Source organism: Centruroides vittatus, unplaced genomic scaffold (assembly GCF_030686945.1).
Source record: "Centruroides vittatus isolate TY-2023 unplaced genomic scaffold, ASM3068694v2 contig_879, whole genome shotgun sequence".
NCBI classification, from domain to species: domain Eukaryota; kingdom Metazoa; phylum Arthropoda; class Arachnida; order Scorpiones; family Buthidae; genus Centruroides; species Centruroides vittatus.
Genome location: NW_027122571.1, coordinates 786,410 through 807,324, shown reverse-complemented (window position 1 = coordinate 807,324; position 20,915 = coordinate 786,410). Strand labels below are relative to the sequence as shown.

The following is a 20,915-nucleotide window of genomic DNA, read 5'->3' as shown; positions in this document are numbered from 1 at the left end:
TCTCCAGATCTGGCACCTGCAGATTTCTTCTTGTTCCCCGCCTGAAAGACCTACGCTTTTCCAACATTGCACAGATCCAACAATGTGTGACAACAGTGCTTCATGCAATACCGAAAAAAGTGTTTGCTCACAGCTTTCAGCAGCTGTACAACCAATGTCAAATGTGTGTTGTTGCTAATGGTGATTACTTTGAATGCCAGTGAAAGTATTTTGTTTGTATCTCTTGTTTCCTTTATTTTATGAGACCATTCACTGAACTTTTCAGACACACCTTGTACAGTACATGAATATAGCTTGTAAAAAAAAATTACCAACTTTCTCCTTTCGGATACAAATAAACTTTGTAAATTTATAAAAAGTAAGTAAAAATGTGATTTTAATAAAACACATTTTAGTAAATTTAAAGCGAAGGTATTTCTAATTAATGAAATTTATAACTTACTTTGAGTACTACTAGAATTTCCATCATGGGTGCTATTATTTTCTCTGAAAGTTGATGATGTTCCTTCTTGACCTGTATCTACTCCAGACATTCCACTCCCACTTCTAGTAGCAACTGGTTGTCGGCTAGTTCCTCCAGCTATCCCACTAGAACCTGGAGCTGGAAGCTTTGTCACTCGGGAGGAACGCCGACTACTAAAGAAAATAAATCTTTTAAAAAACAGTGTTTAAAAATAAACACACACAAAAATATATTTTTTAACCATAGATATCATCAGTAATACTTAAAATTAAAACTATCACAGAAATATCTAGAAAAGTAAGGATTTTCAGTATTTGCATTCTGTAATAAATTTTCAGAGTAAAATCTCCAATATTGAAGCTGAATTGTCAGCTTTACAGAAATTTTATTTCATATCAGTATGTATGTATGTACGTAAATTGTGTGTGTAACAAATGCTTAACAATCTGTCATTGAAAAAACAAATGTGGCATATTTAGCAACAACTTATTGACAATTCAAATTTTGTTGCTTTCGGATTCAAATTTAAAATTAAGCTGTTTGATTATGATAAATATTGCAACATTTAAAACAACAAACAACTTCATATAAATGTTAAATTTACAACTTTTTCCATTAATTTTGTTTGGAAATTACTTGAAATTCTATTATTAACCTGCAATCAAATGTAATAGTGGTATTTTTTTGTACCTACTAGTTTTTTTGTGGACATTTTTCATCAAATTGACTTCCTCAGCTGTGCTTCCATGATATTCTCATGCAAAGCCCCAGTGTAAAGTGAAAGTTTTGGTTATTATAGTGTGAGCTGAACAGGAATCGATATCTTTATGCTACATGCTATTCATATAACTGTGTAATAATTTCAGTCAAAGAATTTTTTCCATTTATCAGGGTCCTTCATATTGCTGAACAAGATTGCCACCTTAGGCATGTGATAGTGTATACTTTGTATTTGTCACACAATCACACTTATGTAAGCTGGCAATTTTCCTGTTCTGACAGGATTTTTGATGACCTGATGTCATAGAGATCTTAAAATGATTGCTGCAAGAGTCATCATGACATGGATGTTATCAGTTAAGTGTGACGTAATGACGTACTGTCTGCAAGTCACTGCAACCTTGAACCCTTGCTTCTGGTAAGATAGTTGGACATTATTACCTTCAACAATTTAAATACTTTCATTGGTTTATTTTGTGGTTATTTTACAAAACCACAGAGAAATCATTTTCTGATCCTTCTGAGAAACATCTCAAGTCTCCCATCATTTAATTCCAATTGAACTTGTTTCACACTAGCCCATGCTATCTCAAATTGTGAAGGTTTTCCCTATGACAGCTCAGTCAATGATAATGTTAAATGAACAAAACATCTCAAACTAAACAATGTATAAGTATAATCTTGAAATTTGTCACATGCAGAGAAGACGTTATAGGATTTTCCAGAATTGTCAAAATTGATGTACAGCAATTATATGCATTATAATTAAGCATGAAAATCATTGGAAAATTGTGACGTGATCCTATATATATACTGTATGTATAAAAATGGATATGATCAGGAGTTACTTGTATAACACAAACACAGGCCCTCAGCTATTAATGACTGAATTCAGCACCTAAACAATTTCGGTCTCAGGAATGCCTAGAAATATTTACAAAAAATACAGTCAGTTCAAAGTAGTATAGCCTTCTGTAGCATATGTTTATTATTATTATTATTTATTATTATTAAAAGCTAAATAGAAATAATTCTATATGCACATAACCTCTTGAAGAGTATTTTATTGCATTACCATACTGAAATATCAAAAGATGAAAGTAAATACAAAGACATTCTGTTAACGTGGCATTGTCAGAACCAACACAATGCTGAGTTATGGAATATACAGACTTACCGGACAATGAAATTTTTTCCATTCCTGGACACTGAATTTTCAAACATGCAAAATGACTAATATTCCATTGATATTTCTATTGGATGCGAGCACGGATATAACAAAATAAACTTGATAAAGACAAGCATTACAAATAGCATTCAAGTTGATACAGTAAGGCCAACTAATGGTTATTTCATTTTATGGTAATAGAAGGAAAAGGCCTTTGTGACTCCTTTTTGACATAATTATGTATAAATCACTATTAATGAGAAAGCAAGAGAGTAATCTTTCATGCTGTTTTAAAATGACATCAATGTATAACTATTTGTACTCAATACATTTTATTTACATTTAATTGTGACAAAAAAAAAAATCCTCACTATTTTCAGAAAGTAGGATTGTGCTAAAATTTTTCTGAACTTGACTACTGTTTTTCACAAATAATTAGTCAAATTGTTAAAGAATCTTTATCAATAAAAACCTGTTATTAAATTGTAACAGTACAAACTAAAAGAGTGCATAATTAAACAGAGATAATAATGATGATGATTATTATTAATACTCTCTCACCTCAGCAAGATGGTGAGAGAGCTCAGTAATTCTGATGAACCACAGATCTATACAAGCTGGAGCATAGGATCACCCATGCCAGTAAGGTCTGTGGGGGAAAATAAAGTCAAAAGTGACTGAACCCACATCTGTAGAGACCTAACTATGGTGATAACATGATCTAATGTAATACTGGTTTAAACATTGCCCGAGTTAACAAGGTCTGCACTCATGAGTTAGACAGAGACTTGTGTTTGACAAAATTTGTCACTCTCCCTTGGTCACCAATGGTGAAAGCAGCACTGGTCCAAGTATGGTTACTGTAACACCCACACCACTTTTAGAAAACCAACCCAACATTGATGTTTCTGAGGCAATCCAGCCACAGACCACTAAGGCAGGTAAACCATGCCAACAGATGAAATGGACACAAGAAATGAACAAGTTTATCATCCATACTTACTTTACCATCACTAAATTCGAAACAGATATGGCAGCATACAGACAACAGTTACATCATTTGTTTTCACGACATAATTCTCATCTCACAGTCACTGTACAAAAGATTGTTGATCAAAAAATAATAATTATACATAACAACCTTACACCACAAACAACACTGGAACATATCAAACAACAAATTGAAGAACAAATACTCCAACAATACTCCCAACATCAACAACAATCACATTATCCATCAAGATACATACATTGACAATACTGTTCCTACCAGCACTATTTTCACTGATGATGATAATATCAACACTTCTTCATTGCCTGAAATAAATTCAGATTTAATACGTTCTCTCTTATTTTCCAAGAAGCCCTCACTAAATTTACAGACACTGACCCTGAACAATGGCCGCACATTCCCAATTCAACACTTCTAAACTAGTACGGAAAACACTACATTATGTGAACACTTACATGCAACTAGAGTGCACTCATTCTATTTCTACACTGTCAAACATCCACACACACTAGTCTATGCTGGTGCAGTCACAAGTGACCTACCATGGACTAAAACTACATCCACAGATAGCACACAGATCAAAAAACCTTCAGAAGCCTGCATGGCAAAGAGGAAGAGAAACACAAACAATATTAGACAGCAGCTAGACAGACTGGTACAATATGCTAATAACAAAAATAACACTTAATAAACAATAAAAAAATTTTCAAGAAAATTAAAACATACACTAAGCATGAACAACACAATGTCCACATTGCAAAATACATTGATACGCTCAAACAAAAACTTGCAGCCAAAGTATGGTGACTCAAACGATACAAAATTGGCTTTGTACAGAAACAAAAAATTATTCACAGACAATGAAAAACTCTTCTACAGGCAAATTAGTACCAAATCTAGTACTGATTCCCAATACAGTGGCATAACAACTCAAAAATTATTGTTCTTCTCTTTGGTCTACTAGTGTCATGCACAATGCTGATGCAGACTGGATCAAAGAGAAGAGCAAAAACATGTAAAATGTCTAGTATGCATTGTGTTTAAATAAATGCACAAGACATTCATTGCACAATGCAGAAAGCACACAACACCTGATATAGACAACATTCATAATTTCTAATACATAAAATTCTATGAATTGAATGCTTTTCTGTAATCAATGTATGCCATATGTGTATTTGTGTTGCTTATGAACTTGTGAGATAAGAGTCTAGTAGTAGTAGTTCTTTGCAACCTTTGTGATTTCTATGGCAGCTTTTCTGTTGTTCTGTAAGATTGTTGTGTTCATCAATATCAGTGATTCCCAAACTTTTTTGATCCACTACCCCCTTTGTTCTATAAAGTTATACCCAACACCCCTAACCCATTTTCTCATATGAGAAAGGATTGGAAATATTCTTAGGAAAACTTTTCTATGAATCTCACACTTTGTGCCCTTACCGTACATTGTTCTCAACACCTTGAAACCATTAAATGTAATGTTTCCTCTTAACCATTTAACAGAGAAAAGGGAATGGCTGTCAGTGACCCCAACTTTTGCCTTTGATTCAGTATCCTGCCTCCAGCGCCCCCTAGATTTACTCACTGCCCACAGCGGGGCGGTAGCGCCCACTTTGGGAACCACTGATCAATATGATTGTAGGGGAGACCGGGGCTAGTTGTCACAATTTTTAGTCATTTCTAGTTTTAGGGTCTATAATATAAATTTATTTAGGTTTGAAAATGCATACACCTACATATCTTTTGATTTGGTTTATAATAAATAAATACATAAACATTCAATAATTTTTTGTCATAGTTATTATTTTAGAAACTGTGTTACCCTGTGACAACATACCCCGTCACAGAGTACATGTAGTCTAAGTTCTCACATTTCACGAGTTTGTTTTGCTTATGTTAAATTATGCATAATATGACATATACTCGTGCCAATTCTATAAAGAAAATAGATTACTAATTTACTATTATTTATTCTGCAAAAGACAAGTAACTCAAATCTTTACAAACTGTCTTCAGAGTCACAGTTGTGACAAACATAACATGGATTTACATCTGTATATAGCTCGTGAAACCAAACTCTCACCACAAACCAAACAGGTCTTTTCTTTTTCTTCTGATGAGTCAGTCTTAGTGACAAGTTGCCCCATTCAATGTGTAACAATTTGCCCCAGATGAACTTCCTTAACTAATCGGTTCGTAGTTTCTAATTTCAAAATAGAAAATTCAATTGCTCATAATGTACATATACATTAAGGACCCATCTAATAAGAAATACAGTTGTTACTCACCTTTTTCTAATTGCAAGTTTTCAAACGGTACAAGACATGATGCATCAAAATTTACACAACTCGCTGTAAATCTTAACTGGTAATTAACGGAAAACAATGCAATGGATATTATTTGAATTTTGTAATGACGTAGGTGAGTGGTAAATGAACCCACTCCTAAATGATGTGACCATTCAGTTTTGATTGTATAGGTGATATTTGCACTGTGACAACATGCCCCTTGGGACAACTAGTCCCAGTCTCCCCTATATTTTGTTTGCAATTCAAGAGTTAAGAATCTTGTAGTGTTGGAAGACATGTAATCGTCTGTACTGTGCAGGATCTTTGGTAGTGGTATTTTTTGGTTTTATATAGGTGATGCCCTGCATGAGAAAATTTGGCAAGTCTTGTGGATTGTTGATGTGTGTTAAATGTTTAGCCAGTTCCTGGTGCAAGGATCACACAATCACACACCTGGCTTCTGCACACACACTTCACATTACAAAATTCATCCCCAACTATTTAGTTTCCTTGGTTTTACTAAGCTTCACTGGAGAACAACATTACATCTTAACATCCATAACATTCACATAAAAACAAATCAAATACATGTCAAACAAAAAATTTTTAAAGGAGACTCCTTGAGTCCTCTTTGGTTCTGCTTTTCACTTAACCCTTTATCAAATGCATTGAACAAAACAAAATATGGTTACAATATCAGACAACAAAACAACAAAGTTCACATTATCACACTTCATGTACAGTACATAGAATATCAAACTTTATGCATCCACACAGAATCAGCTTCTTCATCTCTTACAAACTACACACAGGCACACCCAAATGATATACAAATGAAATTTGGTCTAGACAAATGCAAAACACTCCACATTGAAAAAGAAGTTCTGAAAAAGAGAGACTTTATACTCAGAAGTGAAGATATTATTGAATTAATTCATGGAAGAGGACAAGTTTCCCAAATATTTAGGATTCCAACAAGCCAAGCTTACAGAACAGCTAAACCAAAGATTAATGCTTCAAATACTAGAACTTATTACATGAGGTACTAAAAACACACCCAAATGCAAAACATACTTTTAAAACTATTAATACATATGTTGTTCCTGTACTCACTTATTCTTTTGGAGTTATACACTAAACACACACAGATCTCGAGCAACTCCAAAAGAAAACTAGAATAACACTAAGCATAAACCATATTATCCAAAATCATCTATAGAAAGACTAACTTTTTGTTGTAAAGAAGGTGACCATGGCCTGACTAATATAGTTGACCTGCACTACAAACAAATTCAGACACAGAGTTTTTTCCCCACAAAAAACAAGAAACATCAAGATTACATAAAGCTATCTCTGACAGACAGTAACTATACACTTTTAAACTTACACTCTGAACACTGGACATAGCTCAACACAAAATAACAGACACCACTAAGCAGTCATGGGCACAAAAAGCACTTTGTGGCAGGCATGATTGTGACAGCTTACAACTATGTTGACAAAATTGTAACAAACTACTGGTTGACTAGAAGCTGTCTGTTTGAAGAGAGAGAGAGAGAGAGGTTTTTGCTTGTCATTCAAGATCAGGTCATAAACACTAAAAACTATAAAAAACACATCCTGAAGGATGCATCACTCTCAAATGACTCATGCAGAAAATGCCACATTCTGCCAGAAACAATAAAACATAACTTCTGGTTGCAAGCTCTTATCATAGACTATTTACATAGCCCTAATCAAATAGCAAATATAATACACCAAGAGCAAATATAATACACAAACATAGATTATTAAACACCTAGATACCATACTACAAATATACTCCACACATAGTATTGGAAAATGACACAAACAAGATATACTATGACAGAACCATAATCACTTAAAACAATTCATCACAAGACCTGACCTCACTCTCATTGACAAATACAGTAAGATTGCTTATATAATAGACATCTCTGTTCCAAACACTCATAGCAAAAAATTGTTCCCACTGAAAAAAAAATCAACAAGTACACTTCACTCACTCAAGAAATAAGGGAGCCATAGAGAATGGATAAGGTATTTATTCTACCTGTTGTCCTCTCTTTTACTGGTGTCATACCACAACAATACACAAAAGTCTAGAAACATTAAACCTTAATAAAAACATATACTAGCACTACAGAAAGCTGAAATTTTGAACATGTCACATTGTCATGAAGTTTCTAGATGTTAACAGACATACCAATAACACAGCTTAATGTTACACTTGTTTGGGTAGCTATGCTTTGACTTTAGTCCAGCATAGCACTTGGCACCAATATCAGCTGAGCATGACATTTGCAACATAATAATAATATACTAAATGAACTCAAAATTAACAGCAAGAAAAAAATATCATTAATTGGAGTAACAATGTGTTACTAGAAACAAACAATTATTCGAAAAAGAGCACTCAGACCAGATGACATAACTCACACTATAAACCTACTGTCTGGTCTTGGTAATATGTACAGTACAATTATTGTTAACTTAAATAGAAAAAGCTATCCATTCAGAATTACAAAACTAAAACAACTGTTGTTATACTAAAATTCAAAAGAAATAAATAAATGTTAAATCCATAATGTGAGAAATCAGATTCAAATTAAAATATAATTTAAATTTTAAAGATTGAGTTATAAAAGGTAAGCTCTACTAATATAAACATCATTAACCAGATTTTCAGATTAGTGCCAAATAATTATTAGGTAGATCTACTAAATGAATTTTAAAAATGATCATGTGTTATGAATGGAATTATATATTGTTGACATTAACAATGACACTACAAACATCACAAGACTTTAAATTTTTAAACTAGTTAGAATATATATAAAAATGTTAAATTTGATTATATATGTTGATTATATTCATTCACAAAATCTTAAACTATTTTACATGTTTATGACTATCAAAATTACACAAATTCTTCAGTGTTCTAAGGGTGAAATAGATATTTCACAAATTGTTTAACATTTAATATTTTGACTTTTTATTTTAGAAATAAATTACATCAGCTATTAAAAATAAACATCAAACCTTCAATTTTATTAAATATATAGTAACAAATTAAACAGTATAATAAATAGTATAATAATATAAACAAAATCTAATTACTAAAAACAAAGTACTTGTTATTTTGTTTTGATAATACTAATAGACAGTTTGTTCACTTTCATTTATTTTGGTAAATGGCACCACTTATTTCTCTCTTTATAAACAGTATAAAATTTAACAATTTTTAAATTTTGAAGGTTACTATTTTTATTTTCTCTAAGCATAAAATACTGTACCTAAAAGCAGCATGGCAATGCTCCTAATAAAAAAAAAATTTCTTCTAATACAAATAGAAAAGCTTCAAATTTTGTGCATCCATGCAAATATAACAATAAAGACACTGTGAAAATCTGGTTTCTTCAGGACCTTTCTGAATGTTAATATTGTACATTTACAATATTTCATACTTTACTGTATGATTGTATACTTTGTTCCTTTGTTTTTTGCTCTCGACAAAATAAGCTTCCAGTCAACTTCGGCCCCAATGCAGTTGGCATGTATGGTAGATCTGCCACTGAATCTCTCACATATGGTAAATCTGACACTCCAAAAAATAAATAAATAAATATTTTAAAACGTCCCAAAACTAAACTTCAAATTCATATAGAATTTAATACTGTAATATACTCTTTTAATAAAAAGGGCAAACCAAAATTATAGTATGTAATAGATCATCATCAGCATATAGCAACAATTATCAACCTTTTTAGATCCCCAAATAGTAAATAGAAATAAAATTTTTCTGTAAATCTTCGTCCGATGGCAATAATTATGATTAATTATTTGAAGACAAAGTCCTTCCCAAAAATAAGGAACCACCATTTATTGTGTCCAGGACATTACATTTTTGGCGACTGACCTTTCCTTTGAGGCTACTGGTCGCCAAACATTCCTTTAAAAAACACAAATGTAAAGTAATTAAAAATATAAACATTTTTTAAAAAGCAGTTACTGGTGATATACGGACGTCTTCTATTCTTCTTCCATCATACCTTCTTGGGGTCGTTTCGGCTTTTATCTACAACGAAATCGGCGCTGGTAAAATGTAGATGAGAACCTGTGTTTTGTGTTTTTTAAAGGAATGTTTGGCGACCAGTAGCCTCAAAGGAAAGGTCAGTCGCCAAAAATGTAATGTCCTGGACACAATAAATGGTGGTTCCTTATTTTTGGGAAGGACTTTGTCTTCAAATAATTAATCATAATTATCGCCATCGGACGAAGATTTACAGAAAAATTTTTAAAGTATCGTCACCAGGGGGTAGCTTTTCTCATCTACATTTTACCAGCGCCGATTTCGTTGTAGATAAAAGCCGAAACGACCCCAAGAAGGTATGATGGAAGAAGAATAGAAGACGTCCGTATATCACCAGTAACTGCTTTTTAAAAAATGTTTATATTTTTAATTACTTTACATTTGTGTTTTTTAAAGGAATGTTTGGCGACCAGTAGCCTCAAAGGAAAGGTCAGTCGCCAAAAATGTAATGTCCTGGACACAATAAATGGTGGTTCCTTATTTTTGGGAAGGACTTTGTCTTCAAATAATTAAAGAAATAAAATTAATATTTCACGACCCCCCTACCCAAAGGAATAACAACAGTAAGCCTTACTATTACTAATTGAATTTTGACTGTAATTATAAATGCAAATTTTTTTAATTATTATATAATCACATTGCACTAATTTTATACATTAAGAAAATATTGACAGTATAAAAAATGTAATACAACTATTCCTATTATTTTATGTCACTGCATTTATAGTGACGGGTATGAACATGCATGTCTGACGTAAATTGCTCATGTATGTACACAAGTTCCAACTTGATGTGTACATGCTCTTTGTAATTTGATCCATGTATGGAGAAAATTTTAAATGAAAAACAAATGCAACCATCACATTAATTTCTTTTCTTTACATGTGTACTTATTGTAAGTAAAACGTTTAGGCCTATAAGTTTATAATAATTGATTTTTTCTCATAAAATGATTTCATTATTGTCTCGCAACCCCCCTTTAATATCACCGTAACCCCCAGGTTGACAAACGCTGGCATATGGCATTGAGTAGGTTAATTTAGCCAAAATAAAGTTCTACAAAATGTCATTTCTTCTTTAGGGATTAAAAACAGTATTCTAAAAATCCGTAAATATCTTTTCAAGTGTAAATGACTTGCATAGATTTAGCCCAACCTAGCAAAACTAACTATCAATGTTCTGGTACTTTTTTAACAAAACACTTATTATTTGGGCCATGGCATCATGATGAAGTACAATTCTTTGTAGGCCAGTTTTTGGACAACTATTGGACACTTCAAAACTTTTGGCAGGCATATATATATATATATATATATATATATATATATATACATTGATATAATATATATCTGTCAGTATTATTTTTTTACCTACCAATTCAACCATAGCAATAAAAACTTTTTTCCTGAAAAAAGTGACAAATTAGTTTTAGTTTTCCATCATTCCTAAAACTGCACTTTTTTAGAGGAGGAGAAAAATACCAAACTATTTTCTCTATTTCATAATCAAAACCATATCAAGTTGTATCACCCATTACTAAATACATCCAATACTAAATCTAAAGATCTGTCCTTGAATTTCAACAAATTTCCTTCCTTCTGGTTGTCTGTCAATAAACAAACACCCAGCTGGCAACAAGCTTCCTGTATCCAAGGTAATCATGGATGATTATGCCTGATGAAATCTTCAACATTGCTTCTATCTGTTCATATTTTATTCAATGATTTTCTTTAATTAAATTGCTTCAACCTTTTCAGTGATTAATACTAATGGACAACAAAGACCAGTCCTGAGGTCATTTTTCAAACCTGTTTGAATCAATTACAGACTGTTTTGTCTAAAATGTCATATCCTAAAAAGCCTGTTTCAAGCATTCAACTGATTTTTTGGGAATAATTTTGACAAAGTCAAAGGATTATAATGCAGAAATGTCTGCATGTGACTCCAAGGCAGTTACTTGAGAAAGAGTAGGAAATGTTATCTTTACAAGAGTCCTCTAGCAGCCACAATGCTCCCAGTTACATGAAACTTTTCATACAGATGTAAAAATTGTCATAGATTTCAGTGATCACAGCATATTATTCAGATAACATTGTTCAGCTTAACATTTTGTTATATACAACCTAATGTGTAGTTTGTTTTATAAGATTATATTGAATCAACTTCAAAAAATAATGCATTGTTTTCCAAAACATTCTTCACTGCTTTTCAAAATTAAGCTTTTATTTAATTTAGATAAATGATAAAAACTGCAATTTGACTGAAATATTTTTATGCTAATTAAAATAATGATCCAGCAAATCACTAAGAGAAGTGGACAGAATTGGTATTTCTTAACTTATCTACTTCCTTAAATTCAACACCAATATGGTCCCACATGATGCTTGGAATTAAAATGACTTGAAAATAAATTCTGTCACTAAGAAGTGACAGACAAAAGCAAAATGATGTACCAGAAAAATTATAGCATCAAATGTTACTGGAATCTACAAAACAACAGTAAAATTGTTTTTACTGGCTTATTTACAATTAATAGATTAAAGCTCTATTAAGATATTAGTAAAATATAACAGATGGTTAGTAACTTAATTAAAATTTATTGTTTAGAAAAAATTTTGAATTATCAGATGATATAAGCAATAAAATAGCCAGCCACTTACTTGGCTTGTTAAAGTTTGCAGATTCAAACTCTGTCATAAACCAATTTTTTTTTTTTAAATTAATATAATTATAATTTTTTTTAACTTTAAAATTTGCTTATCTTTATTAATAAATTCAATCATTGATTTCTGTAACATAAAAATAGATCTATAAAAACCTGAAAATTTGATACTACTTATGTAAGCTTAAAAAAATGTGAAGATTTAGTAGTACAGGCATACTGCATTTTAAGGAACTTTATTAATACAGTAATGTTTTAGTTATATAATTTTAGTTATTTTTAGTGCTTTGCTTGCTCATAAGAGGGTTTTCAGGCTATTATTTTTACATTTTTTTTGGCTTGTAACTATTGCAATAAATGATAACATGAATATGTTTTTATATGCTCTGGCAAGTGGAAAAAAAGCTATGATTCACTTTACAGTAGTGATGTGAAACCTAAATTGCCATATTAGCTGGGTAAAACTATAATGAATATTTTGAAAATGCTTGAATATGTTAAATAATTTTAGAAAAAAAAAAATGCACTCTTTAAATATATATAAATTGAAACTAAATTAGCTGCTTGTTTCATTAATGAGATAAATTTCCAATGAATAGTGCATATTTATTCTGTAAATAAAACTAATTACACACAAATCATAAATATCAATTATTTCAGTTTAACAAAAACTACACATTCCTTTCAATTAAAAAAATCATCAATGTTTCTACCAGTCAAATTTGATAAATGATTTAACTATTTTCAAAGATATGCTAAATTAAAAACTGGAAAAATTTAATATACTAGGTATATAGTTAATGTTTTCAATTAAACGTTTAACTGAAAATGTTTGTCTTTGAACATTTGATCATCAGTAAACAGTATTGGAGACAAAAAAAGTTGAATGAGCTTTTTATTAGTATTACTTTCCAGTCTCAATTGTTGTGTAGTTATTTCTCCTGTGAATGAGGTTTTTATATAGTTAATATAAACTTTTCGCAAAGTTATGATTTCATAAATTTATTTTGAATAGTTTTATATTAAAAAGTAAGTATAATTATAAAAACTTTATATAAATATTTAAATAAATCTTCATATCCTTAAAACTGTCAATGTCCTCTAAGAAAATATATATATAATGAATAAAAATTTTTGTAATAGAATAATTATATCCACACATCAAAATTTTTTCCAAAAATATTTTGATTATTATTAAATTTTAATCATCCTTTGCTTTTATCTTCTTAACATATTTACTAATTTTGAAAATAAATGTACTGTCTTTGATAATGATAAAAATCTTAATTCTAATATGAAAACATTTTAAATTTAAACTTTTCTTTTCAACAAAGGAATTTTAACAGATTTTTTCACATATTACAACTTTGTAATAATCAGTTATAATAAATGCAAACAAACATCAATTTTACAAGATGTGTTATACATAAATACAACAATGCACGTGCAAATAAAATATTTTGAAAATTATAAGCGATAAATTAATAAAAATTTTCAATATTGAATTCACTGCAATAAACTATTCAATTTATCTTATGATTATTTCATATAACTTAAATTGCATTATTAAAGATAAACTAACAAAAAAAAAGTTATTTATGTCCCTATCATCAGGAGGAGACATCAATATTTACTTCACCCATCTACTAAAAATCAATATAAACTGACAAATGCATTACTTCAAATCTCAAAGTCCATTGGTTTCTTGTTTAAATTTCTACTTAATTACATAACTTCGATTTTACCTTAAATATTTTCATTTAATGCCCTTCTAATAGAATTAACAACGACGTTTAAGCTTTTTTTTTATTTCAAGAAAGTGAGACGAACTGTTTTTATATATAAACTTTTAAGAGAGAAAATATAAATCCGTATATCAGAACGAATTCGTGAACGATGTTCTAGCTTTTTTATTTCTCGAGTTTAGAAGCATAAATCGACTTAAAGGTTGACTTAGTAATAAAACAAGGTGTTGCTAATAGGACGAATTTTGACAAACGTTTCAACATGTTTATATATAAAACGTTGGAAACATCTAGTAAGCCATCATAAACAGAGAAGTCCTTCACCTGCATGAAAAGACAGATAGCTAGAGCAAGAATTCAAACATTTCGATAGATGTTACGAAACTCACGAAACAAGGAAATGCTTACGTAAAGAAAAACCCGAGCGTTAGCGATGAGGTAGCTATCACCATTTTTAAGCATACGATCTTAAGTAGAAATACTAATTTACAGTTAAATTAGTCGATAAGTGTCTTTTTAGACCTATAGACTCACCTCGTGCGTAGCGTCAAGCGGTTGTCTCGACAAAATCTTGTGTTGCGTGTTTCGTACGGACCTGTTTGTTGAATCAAGTGACTTATCCTGTGTTTCATTTAAAACACTGTCCCTTTACGTTATTAATATTTCGTATCCATAACGTCGTTGTGACGTACATCGCCTTTTAAAACTAAAAACCGAGTCAAATTCGACTATGACACTGCAACAAAGTGATCGCGTCTCAGCTGGCCGAGCGCCATATCGAGGCACCAGGAGCGACTCCACGTACAATGCCAGGGGAGGAGGTATTGAAAACCGGATAGCACAAGCGAATCCCGACTCGTACGACGAGACCTACTTTTCTCGGATTCTTTTAAAACTACTGTTTTAAGTTTTATTTTAATAAATTATTTCCATACCAAACATCGTTTCGTTGTTATTTTAATTCATTTACAGCTAAATTTATCCGTTACGTATATCCTCGGACTACGTGTTAAATTCATCATTATTTTATTTTTTTTGTGTGTGTGTATTCTTATTTCTTAAAAAGTTGCTTCTGTGAATTTTCACGGTCGTTCTACCTATCGACCCCCTTATTATTCTTGTGTACGGCCTGTTGTCATGGCAACGAAGGTAAATAGATCGGAAATATTGAGAATAGTAAAATCATTCTAACTAATTATGTGATGCTATCTTAATATAAGGTATTATATTCATTTCTGAACATAATTTCCAAGAAGTTGAGTTAATTTGCGCATTTTTTTTCTCGATACGATTTAGGACCGTTTAATTATATTTTGGAAATAGCCAGCTGATTACGAGATTTTTCTGCTGGCAAAACTTCAAGAACAAGTTTCTGCTCCCGAACATACCACACGCTTCGTGAACAAAAAGGAGTTAATACGCCGACTACGTTACTTATCCGCTGCATCCAGTTAATTAAGTGAAGGGGTTCCCAGTGCAGAGGCATTTTTTAGGGAAAGGAAAAATGCTTTAACCCAATTATTAATAATAATACACCTTAAAAAATCATTTTTATTGCAAAATCTGCATTTCAACCGTTAATGTGTCATTTATCAATAAGTTGTTATAGAAGAATTATTAAAATTAATTTATACCAAAAAAAACTTATAAAAAATTCCATTTAATAAATATTTAACTAGATGAAAATCTTCAGAACAACGTCAAAATTTAAAACGGTTTTATTATTTCGTTCTATTCTGGGAGGAAAAATCCTATTCATTTAAACAGATTTTAGCTAAACTTATATGAATCTAAGTAAATAATAAATTTATTTCAAAATTAATGCTTAAAACTTATCCATTCCATTAATGTTAACTCATCCAAATATATAGGTCACTTCCTTAAAAAAATATAAATAAAAAATAAAGCTAGAGAGAGTTGTCTATGACCCATGAAAATAACCTGGTGTTACACCTGATGTATTGAAAATTTGTGAAAATCTATAATATATTTTGAGATTTAATTTTGAAAATGTTTTAAACATCTTATGCATAGACAACTAAGATTTAAAAAAATAATATTACTTCTCACTTTTTACCTATTAATAAGCAAAGTACATTAACATATAAAATTTTATGATAAAAATTTACAAAGAAATTTAGGAATACTAAAATAATGGTTTCCAAAACTACAAAATAATCTTTATGTAATAAACTTAAAAGTAAGCTTACACAAATTCATTTTTGATTTTAAAAAAAGTATTAATGTACAGTATCATACTTCTGTGTACTATCATATTTTACATTCTTTTTTAAAAATTATTACATTTATGTTGACATTAGACACTTATTTTAATATGGATCCTTCTACAATGACATATGGCCTTACTCTTTCCAGCAGATAATTCCAGGCTTGCACGTATATTTTTTACTTCCTTGAGAAGTCTTCCTCGGGACTTTACCATTGCAAATTCAAATAGTTCAAGAAATTCTAGTTCTGGAATGTTAAAAACGTTAGTGCAAAACTGAAATTATCTGCAGGAAAGAGTAAGGCTATAGTTTTCATATTGTGAACCGAGTTTCCAGCTTGAACATTTGAAATGAATCTTTTCATTATTAATGAAACAAAATTAAGAATAAATTACAAAAATTATAATTCAACAATAATAAATTTTTTCTAGTTAAATACATCAACTGTAAAAATATTTTACTAGTACAGTAAATCCTTTGCTAACTAATAGGAAGTGAAGGTTGAGTTAGCATGGTGTTTTCTCTGATAACATGGAAAACAAGAAGGTGAGTGAATGTGTAGCATAAGCTCTACACAGAAATTCTACTAAGATTTAGTATATTATACTGCTGAATTTATTATTATGAAAATAGACTCAAAAACTTTTGTGATAGTACAGTATACAGCAATGTACAGTATACAGCAATGTACCGTACAGTACAATCTTTAGTAACTTATTGATATAATAACAATGCATTGTATCACAAACTTTCCTGGATATCAAAAATACTAATTTAATAATAGTTTTTCTATCATCAGCAATAAATAAAATGACACCTTCTGAATTCAGCATTTTCTATTGTCAAGAAATTTTAAATTACTCCACAATTTTTTGAAAAATTTGTCTGCATGGGTGGTTGTCAAAGTTACTGTAGTTACAAATTCAAAAAACATCCTGAAAATGACAAATTTGCATGTTATCAAAAATGTTTGGAAATAAAAACCTTTATAAGAAAGTTGCCATAATTAGTTTTTTTTAACACCAAAAACTGAGTCAAATTCAATAGTTATATATTAAAAACAAACAATTGCAGAATTATATTGATATACAGTGGAACCTCGCTTAACGAGCATAATTCATTCCAGAATCTTACTCTTAATGCAAAACACTCATTAAGCATAACAATTTTTCCCATATAAATTAATGTAAAATACGATAATGCATTCCATGCCCAAAAAAAAAAAATATATATAAAATATTTGAGTATTATTATTAAAGTTTATTCAAAGAAAATTATACAATATACATTGTTAAGGAGCATGAATCATCATCATCATCATCATTTCTTTTAGTGCAGAATGAACCAACCTAGAATGCAAATTAGATTTGCAGAAAAGAAAAAAAAAAAAAAAAAAATCACAGATAACATGTCTGATAAAGACACCAAACAATATGCCAAATTTTCGGGCTATGCAAAGGCTATAATTAAATATTAGAAATTAATTAATTTGACTAGAGGTAGGCAGTTATGCTGCCATCTCATATTAAATTTAATAATTATAAATAATCTATATATATAATCAAGACGAGTTGATGATGATGATGATGATGATAATCAGCACAGAGCCCAAATGGTTAGGAGTTGAAAGTTGAAATTTCGTACACAGTTAGGATACATCACGAGAGTGCACACTAATAAGGATTTTTCGAAATTCCTCCTCACGGGGGAGAGGAACAGGATTAAGGCTTAACACTTCCATCAACAATGGAAGTGTTAAGTAACGATGGAATTGTTAAGAGAAAGCGATGTACAAGACGCAGATGCAGTTTTTTTCGTTTTTGCGGGAAATCGAACATATTTTTAGACCAATCTAAAAATTCTCTAAGTAGTCCGGAAACAGGGGAACCCAATTCTTGCATTCTGTGAAAACGGGTAAGGTTGACTATAACATAATAATCTTAATCTTTGCTATCGTTACTTTTGCCTGAGCAACGCCGGGCCTACCTGCTAGTTAATTTATAATTTAGACATTTTTAAAATTTAATTTGGAATTGGTCATTAAATTTAGTATGAGATGGCAGCATAACTACCTACCTCTAGGTCAAATTAATCAATTTCTAATATTTAATTATAGCCTTTACCTAGCCCAAGAATTTGCTTATCGTTTGGCATTTATTATATAATGGGCTATGATTGTTGATGTTTATACGTAATGTGTGTGAACACAAGTTTGGAAAAATGTGTGATCACAAGCAACACTAAGATGCTAGCAGAACAAGTGCTAAATACAGACTGATGGAGCATGTGCACAATCCAGGACTCCACTCTCCTTGTCACTCATTATGCAAAACATCACGCATTAAATGAGTCATTTTTTTTACAATTTGCTTTGCTTGTTATATGAAATACTCATTGTGCAAGGTGCTGTTAAGCAAAGTTCCACTGTATATTAAAATCAAATGATTGCCAAATTATAACTATCATTTTGGATGTTTATATTATTTGTATGTGTGTGTATATATACACACACACAACATGTCAAGATAGAAGTGATAGCTGGCTGAGTGTCATAGTGGGAGTTATAGGTTGTAGACACTCAATTGTCTCCAACTGGCACTTTGATCAAGTATGGTTATATCTAAATAATAGGTTATGGAAGTGAGGATTAGACAAAGGTCCAAGTAGTATAACTGGCAATGTGGCTGCATGGTAAGTGGGAGTTGCAAGTTTGAGTCCTGTTTCAGGCAAATTCTTTTCTTCCAGAACCTTGTAAATTAATTATTAAAATATTAACTCAATTACAGTAGAGTGTCGTTAATCCGAACGATTTTCAGTCGGACTGTGTCGTGCTGAATCGGTCGTTTTTGATACTAGATTTACTTCTAAAGTATAATTTTCATGTTTTTATATTTTTCAATATATTTATTTTGTTTGTACAAAATAAAGAAATAATTTTTAACGATACAAATAGCCTCGATTATTATTATAAAAATTTTCGTTAGGCTTAAAATTGACGAAAATTCAACATGAAGCGACACGCAACGGAGAAAAATTTGAACATCAGACAGGTTAATATATTTTTTCGTACATAATCAGTTATCCGAACAAATCACTAATCCGAACAACCCCAGTCCCCAATTGATTCGGATAAACGACTCTCTACTGTATAATTATTAAAATTTAGCAACAGATGGTGCCTAACACCTGCTTCTAGTGACAAATTGAGTAAAAATAATAAATGATGAAATTACAGGGGTGGATCAAATATAAATGGTAATTTTGCTATTCTGCTTAACATGCAGTTCCTAGCTAGATGATGTAGAGGGCAGTTGATATTTGGTTTGTGAGGAGTGGGGAACTGGCTTGGTTAAGGAGTGTGCTCAGTTCTGTCGTCAGTACAGCTATGACTGAGCAAAAGGTACATTCCTCTGTTGCACAACACATCATCATAAAGTTTTTAACTAATGAGGGCATTAAACCCTTGGAAATTTTTAGTCAATTGAAGGCACAGTTTGGGGACAGTACACTGTCTCAGAATCATGTGTATACATAGGCCAGAGAATTTAAGAGTAGGCGAGAACATGTTCAAAATGAAGGTCATGATCGACACCCAAGGACAAGCCTTACAGATGACAACATCCATGCCATTCAAGAGCTTATTGAATGTGATCGCCGGTTAACTGTTGAAGAAATCTCATCAGAAGTGGGTATCAGCTATGGGAGTGTTCAATCTGTTATCACTGATCATCTTGGCTTCACAAAAGTTAGTGGAACCCATCGGGCCCCGATGGGTTCCAAGGTTGTTGGCCTCACACCTCATTCTTGACAAGGAATAAACTGGAAGAAATTGGTTGGAAAACCCTCAAACACCTTCCTTATAGTCAAGACTTGTCCCCATGTGACTATTTTTTGTTCACACCCTTGAAGGAATCACTTGGAGGAAAACGATTTGCAAGCAATTAAGAAGTCAGGAGCACGTGCGCAATTGGCCCATAACTTGCCCTCAATCTTTTTATGAGAGAGGGATATTGAAGCTTCCAAATCATTGGCAAAAGTGTGTAGAGTTTGCAGGAGAATATGTAGAGAAGAACTAAAGTTTTCACTTGTGTATATTATTAATCAATAAATGTCTAAAACAAAATTACCATTTATATTTGATCCACCCTCATATTTGTAACTAGAAATAAGTTTTTGTAACTTTTCATCCTGTTTTTACTGTTATACAAATTATATTTTTTAAATTATACTAACACCAAAAGCATTTTTCAAATTTTACATATTTAATAGGGGTCTACAAAAGAAAATTCCATTCCAAGATGATCAACCCTCATTCATGAGCTTCCTCTCACCACTACAGTTGCCAAGATTGCTATTATAAAAACCAAAGAAAAGCCTTACATCTTAAGGAACATATATTTTACAATAAATATATAGATGACATCGTGATAATGTGGAAAGTGAAGAGTAAAGTCAAAGACCTCATCAACTACTTAACAGATAACTCATTAGGCTAAAACTTAATACAGCACAGCT

General features: G+C 31.1%; 1 protein-coding gene and 1 long non-coding RNA gene across 3 annotated transcripts in view; one reads left to right on the top strand and one right to left on the bottom strand.

Moving 5' to 3' along the window:
* Positions 1-20,915, bottom strand: part of ctrip (E3 ubiquitin-protein ligase ctrip) — a 181,710-nt gene that overhangs the window by 82,460 nt on the left and 78,335 nt on the right. For both annotated transcript variants that reach the window (XM_067279913.1, XM_067279914.1), the window contains exon 6: positions 443-636. In XM_067279913.1, coding sequence (XP_067136014.1) covers positions 443-636 — 194 coding nt within the window. The remainder of the gene's footprint in view (positions 1-442; positions 637-20,915) is intronic.
* Positions 15,142-15,660, top strand: LOC136983242 (uncharacterized). Its single transcript, XR_010882002.1, has 2 exons — positions 15,142-15,321; positions 15,469-15,660. It is a non-coding gene; the product is annotated as an uncharacterized lncRNA (long non-coding RNA).